At 39.9% G+C, this 6,000-nt stretch overlaps 1 protein-coding gene across 1 annotated transcript in view; it reads right to left on the bottom strand.

Annotated features, from left to right (window-relative positions):
- Positions 1-332: 332 nt before the first annotated feature.
- Positions 333-6,000, bottom strand: part of LOC130147388 (BOS complex subunit NOMO1) — a 28,785-nt gene continuing 23,117 nt past the window's right edge. Inside the window, exons 28-32 of the mRNA XM_056334408.1 lie at positions 4,430-4,531; positions 4,091-4,210; positions 3,070-3,162; positions 2,011-2,143; positions 333-1,738 (exon numbers count right to left, since the gene is read on the bottom strand). Of these exons, the coding sequence (XP_056190383.1) occupies positions 2,012-2,143; positions 3,070-3,162; positions 4,091-4,210; positions 4,430-4,531 (447 nt within the window). The 3' untranslated portion in view covers positions 333-1,738; position 2,011. The remainder of the gene's footprint in view (positions 1,739-2,010; positions 2,144-3,069; positions 3,163-4,090; positions 4,211-4,429; positions 4,532-6,000) is intronic.

Genomic DNA, 6,000 nt, shown 5'->3' with positions numbered 1-6,000 from the left:
GCCCTGCAGATGTGAGAGACCACATCGCTGATTTTTCTGCTTGGGTCTGTGTATCTGATTATTGGTTTCTAAATATAATTGGAGATACTGATTTCTTGGCATTTAGTTCTGCTTTAGAAATTTATCTCATGCGTCGGTTTTCCCCATGTTCTCAAAAAGCACCATGACTTCTCTGCCAGGTGAGAAATGGCAAGCTATATTTTTGCTAGGAATAAACACTTCAAAAGCAGAATAAACCCCAAAACACGGGGCTGGAAGCAAGTAGGCCACCACTGTGCTGCAGAAGGCAAAAAAAAGAAAATTCTGAGAAGAGACATTGGGCAAATCCCAGGTTTAGAAGCAAGCATTAAAACCTTTTTCTTTTTATTACCAGCATTTCCAACGTTAAACATCCGTTCCACAGTCCAGAGGTCGGAATATCTGGTACTCCCTCAAGGCACATGGACATGTGCATTTTTTCCCAATACATTCCCCCAAAGTAGCAATACCTTTCTTAACATTCACCAGCTTAAAATAAAGATGTACTGAAAATGTACAATTTATCGTAGGTCTTACAACACATTGGTTTTTTCTCCATATATTTCATCACAGCAATATAAAATTCAAGATCATTAAGTAAAGAGCATGATAATTTATTAGAGCTTCATCTCAAACTCTATATATACATGCTTTTTCAACATTCTTTGTTTTTAGTATGATCTTGATAAAATTTCCCTCAGAGAGATTAGAACGATCACTGAATGAAGTTTTAATTATTTAGACCCAAACTAATGCAAAATACCAACAAAACCAGCATAAAATCTTTTGCATCCAAATTTCTAAGAATGGTAGGTTTTGTAAGTTTAAATATTTAAATGTAAAGGGACTTTATTTCAAGTACTGTAAAAGAGAAACATTGCCACTTACTGGCTGTACCAACGTCTTTGCAATATTTGTAGGCATTTATGTGCATCTTTCAAAAGCTCTATTAACCTTTATACTATTTGTCAATAAAAAGCCCCATTAACATTTAAACTGTGTATGTCTACTTCAAACAAGAATCAAAAGATACCCTGTAAAACCCAGTTATTTATTGCAGACTACATTATTGGGACTGTACACATTGGAGATTTCAAAAAGCTCACATTTCTTAAAGTTAAAACAAACAAACAAAATCAATCATCAGTCAGCAAAAAGGCTACACATGGCCTGAGCAAGAGATGTGACAGCCACTCAGCTGAACGGGTATCACTGTCACCGCAGTACAGCTTTGTAAAGAACAGTACAACCAGCTGGAGTCGCTTCAGGAATACTGGAGGTCTAAGGAGATCATATTGTATATGAAACTGAAATTTAAATGCCACCTTTACAGTAGGATCATCAGAACTTACCTGACATTAAAAACCAGCCTTACCTGACATTAACAATTTATCTTCATTGGGCAAAAACTTGATTTTAATCAAAGGTAACATAATCATTGGATAAAAACTGAAGTCATAGCTGTGCAGATGACAGACTCTTCCATCAAACTGCTGAACTGGAAGTGCCAAAGACATAATTCACCAGTTCAAGTATGTCCCCCAAAACTTTCCTTCAAGCACTACTGTTATAGTAAAATCCATATGTGCTGCTTCCATGAGATAGGTATTTCAAAAGGTAAGGAATAAGGATCCCAAAATCTAGAGACCAAAAGTGAAGTCAAGCAGTTTATTACCACTGCTTTTACAAATCATTCACAAAGACAGCATGACCTGTTCCACTGAAGAGAAAAAAAAAATAATCATTAATTGTCTTCAAGTATGGGAGATGCACTCACAGTGACAACAGAGGCATTTGTTTCATTGCTTTACAACAGAGATCTACAGACTCCACAGAAAATTTACAACCAAAATGGAGCTAGTGACAAATGGTGCTCATGTAGCAACAACGAAAATGTAAAGTTCGCTAATTCAACAAGAACGTATTTCAGTGGCTTCGCTTCCTCAGGCTCCAGTCTGACGGAGCACCACTTCATGTGATCATTCCTTTTACCTCATGTCCGTCTTGTCTTCTGTTTTTTTGTTTGTCTCTTTGCATCTTCTGAGCCACCTGTGTCAGAACCTGTCTGTCCAAGAGCACGTACTCCTTGCAGTCGAGTTGTCAGCTGTAGCAATAAGGGAATAAGCTGGGCAAAAAAACAAAGGGGAAGCAGCTTGTTATTGCAATGGTAGGTAAGGTCTGAATGATAATGTTCTTTAGACCTCTACATCCCCAAACAAACAGAAGCCATAGCGTAAAATGTCACATCTACAAAGATATCAGAAAATGGCAGCTCTTCTTGGGAAAGAATCAAACCAAACTTCTGGGAATTTCTAGTAATAAAAAACTAAGATGATTGTCAGTAACATTTCTTCCTGCGGCCATCTACCCAAGAACAGCAGCTTGAGTCCTGAGTCTAGAAAATGACCGCTGTTTTCAGCAGAAGCACTTTCAATGACACTGTAGAAAATCCTGGAGATCCCCATGTTTGGTGCTGTCTTACCCATGTCTGAGATGAAATCAAACTGCACATACAAGTTTCTTTTATCAGCAAAACAGAAATCCAGATATATCAGAGAAGACTAGAAGAGCATGGCTTGTTAAGAAAGACAGAGGGGGTTATATAACAGGTAGCTATATTCCTCTTGAGAGCATTTCACTAGGGAGGGTGCAAAGCTAAAGAAACCAGACTCAATGACTTGCAAGATCTTTTTCCAGTCTGATTGTTCCTGAAGTCAATAAAATAATAATTTTCATTCCTATTACCACTGAGTCTGGTTATCTGAATTTGAATGATGCTGTGTTGTTGGTTTTCTTTCCACAGCCACCAAATGAGAAGACAAAATTCAGAAGCAGCCCAGGAACTCAGCTTCACACCAAGTTTTTTTGAAGGACGGTAACTGTCCAAAAACTTGGCTACACTGGCTTTTCTTAAAATGTTTTCTTAAAACATAAGGTAACCACTGACTGCATCTGTCTGGATAGTCACCTCAACAAGCCCTCGCTTAACACAGTATGAAGTATTCATTGACAGACAATACTTGGATAAGACAAAAAAATCCCATGACCTACCTTATCATGGTTGTAACCAGCCAACAACAGAAGCAGCGTCAGTGGTAATGCAATGTAAGATCCTTGGGCAATATCTTGTTCAGGCAGCTTTCTCTGGAAAGAGTGGGGACCATGGATTTATCCCTCAGCTTTAAGCAACGCCAGCAACAGGATCATTTGGCATGTCCAGCTCTTCCCATCCTGTGCTGCTCTAACTTTGCCTTCAACTTCAAAGAAGTCCCCTTCATCAGATTCATTCACCTTGTTACCTTCTTGCTGAGGTTTGCTGGTTTTTAAAGCTAATTCAGTGATGGTCAGCCTCCACTTTACAGTCACCCTGGCGTGCTTTGGTTTACCTGTCACATGCTGCCCAAACCTTTATGATCCCAATGATAATATTACAGCAACCATGCCAGCACTAAGTCTTTCAGGCACATCTGCCTCCTTCATTTGTAACTGCCATTTCATGTTTCCCTCATGTTTCACTGGCACCTGAGCATGCAGTGATGCAGAACAGAAATAGATCATTTAAGTATTACAGAGCAAACACTTCACTAAATTGACTGCACCGTTCGGAAGTGCAACAATACACTTCTCTCTCCCAAGGGAGAAGTTTTCCCCTGATGCTAGTTTGAAACCCCTCTGCTTTACCCTCTACTTCAGCTCCAATAACTAAAGCTCTCTTTTGGCCTGGTGATACTTCTGTCATACACGCACAAGTCTTTAAAGGAATTCTGACAACAATCCTACCTTTTTCCTTCAGCCCCCAGTTACTGCAGCCTTTCAGTTAGTCACAGCTACAACCTCTTCCTGAACTCCTTAGCTGCCTCCCACAACGTACCAGGTTATTACATCTCTGCCCGATGCCTTAAATGTGGCCAAATCCAAATTCACTGTCACTTTAAAGCTTCTCATAAAACGCCTTTACATTTACATTAATCGAAAGGTTGGCCAAAATGACAAAATACACGCAGGCTGTACTACCAGACATCACTCTCAAGGTGGACACTTGAACACTATTTTGTAACTATTTTGTACTTACAGTGGGACTGAAGACCAGAGTAATGTGTTTATGATATCCAATAGCAGTGAACAAAACTTGAGGCAGAGTGTAGTCATACTGTGATTTAGACAACGTAGAATCCAGGAGCACCACGTAATTCTGTGGGTAAAAACTGTATCAGTCTACAGCAGCAGTAACAGTCTGAGGCAAAATCAGAGTTAAATGCAAAAGTCAGTTTAACAGGTTTCAAAGCTTCTGGGACACTGGTCACTCCAGCACGAATACAATACTGCAGGCACACCACAAATAACACTTCTGAGTCCTTAGGGGAAAAAAAAATTAAAGTGACTTAAGCTAATTATTCAGCAATATTCTTACCTCTCCATCTCGGAGCAGTGGTGGGAAATGGAAAAACAGGGATAGGCCCAAGTTGACTGTATGAATTGGGTTGTCAAGATTTTCACTTTTATAGAGCTTCACCTGAGGGAAAGAAGAAAGCACAAACCTTGGATTCGACCCTGTACCACAACAGGTATTTCAGACATCCCACATCTTAAGGGATAAAAGCATTTCAAAATTCATCATGTGTTTTATAAACAGAAAGTTGCCAAGTAAGAACACCTGGAATTGTTCCAACCTGGGATGTGAAAAGTCACAGAAACAGTCTTTGTACAGAACTTGAAGTAACTTAGGAACAACTGATGTCTGACATCTTCATGTATCTAGTGCATTAAAAGTAGTCTGTGCTGTGCACCAACCAAAACTGAGTAATTCTTTAAATAATCCCAGCAGTTTCACAGGAATTTGCAGCTGGGGGTTGTTTCTGTTTCTCAGATAGGCTCATTTTTCTTGACTTCAATTTCTCTACACTTACTTAACAAGCTAGAGATCCTCAAGTTACAGAATAGGCCTGAAGTCCCCAGCGAATAGTTTGCTCAGAAACCAGCATAATTATTAGAGGGTCGTATCACAGTCAAATAAGGCTGGTAAGGACAGCAGCATCTCCTTACCTGAGGCTGCCTGTACACACAAACGTTTATCAGCCGCTGTGCCTCCTCCAGAGGACACGGTAAGCAAAGAGATGTTTTTTGTGGACCACTCTGCAGCAGCCTTCTAGCACCTATACCATTGTTTCTATACCTCTGGATCAGATATTTGCCAAGGCTCAGCTCTCCTTACAAACACAGCCCAAATGAATTCTCATTGATTCTGCCCAGTGCTACCATGTTGCAGCTCAAATCACAGCTCACCGGAGTATTCCGTGTTGTTTCATCGAGTCTACACAACCAGAAGGGCCCAGACTGAGGTTACAAAACTGCTCACTTGTCTCTGTATCAAATCTTAGCAGATCTTCCAAAGACAAAAATTTCTGCCTCAAAAGCAAGGGTGATGATTGCACCCACCAACAGCACATGTGCATTACATGCAACGCAAGACCCAACCTAATACGAAACAGGTACAGGCTTGGATAACTTCCACATAATCAAATTTTGACATCAATTCCTATTTGCTCAGGCTGAACTGCAAGGGTCTAAATTTCCCCAAAAAGATGGGAAGCGTTCTCAGGTGCTCTTCAGTAAGGTGATACATTTTCCCTTCACACCTGCTCTGAGGGTTGGATCCTTTGGATGTCTTGCAAAAGAATCAACAGCTTAGCAATGAGATCTTGGCAGGTAAAGTGAATAACAGACGAGCCCGAAAGAAATCCAGGCATTGCATTTATATTTGCAGGTAACGTTTCAAGAAGGTTTTAAGCCTGAGAAATAGTGCTATAACTCCCACCATGCTAACACTTCTTGCAGATACTTCCAGCATTTGCACCCTAAGCCAAAAGGATCACAGGTGTTTAGCAGTTTTTTTCAGATCACAGCACAGTCTTCTGAATTTTGAAAGTTTCAGTTTTACTGTTTGCCTCATATTCTTTCTTATAACTGTACTTTTAAATTCAT

Source organism: Falco biarmicus, chromosome 4 (assembly GCF_023638135.1).
Source record: "Falco biarmicus isolate bFalBia1 chromosome 4, bFalBia1.pri, whole genome shotgun sequence".
Lineage (NCBI taxonomy): Eukaryota > Metazoa > Chordata > Aves > Falconiformes > Falconidae > Falco > Falco biarmicus.
This window is presented reverse-complemented; position numbering and strand designations above follow the sequence as displayed.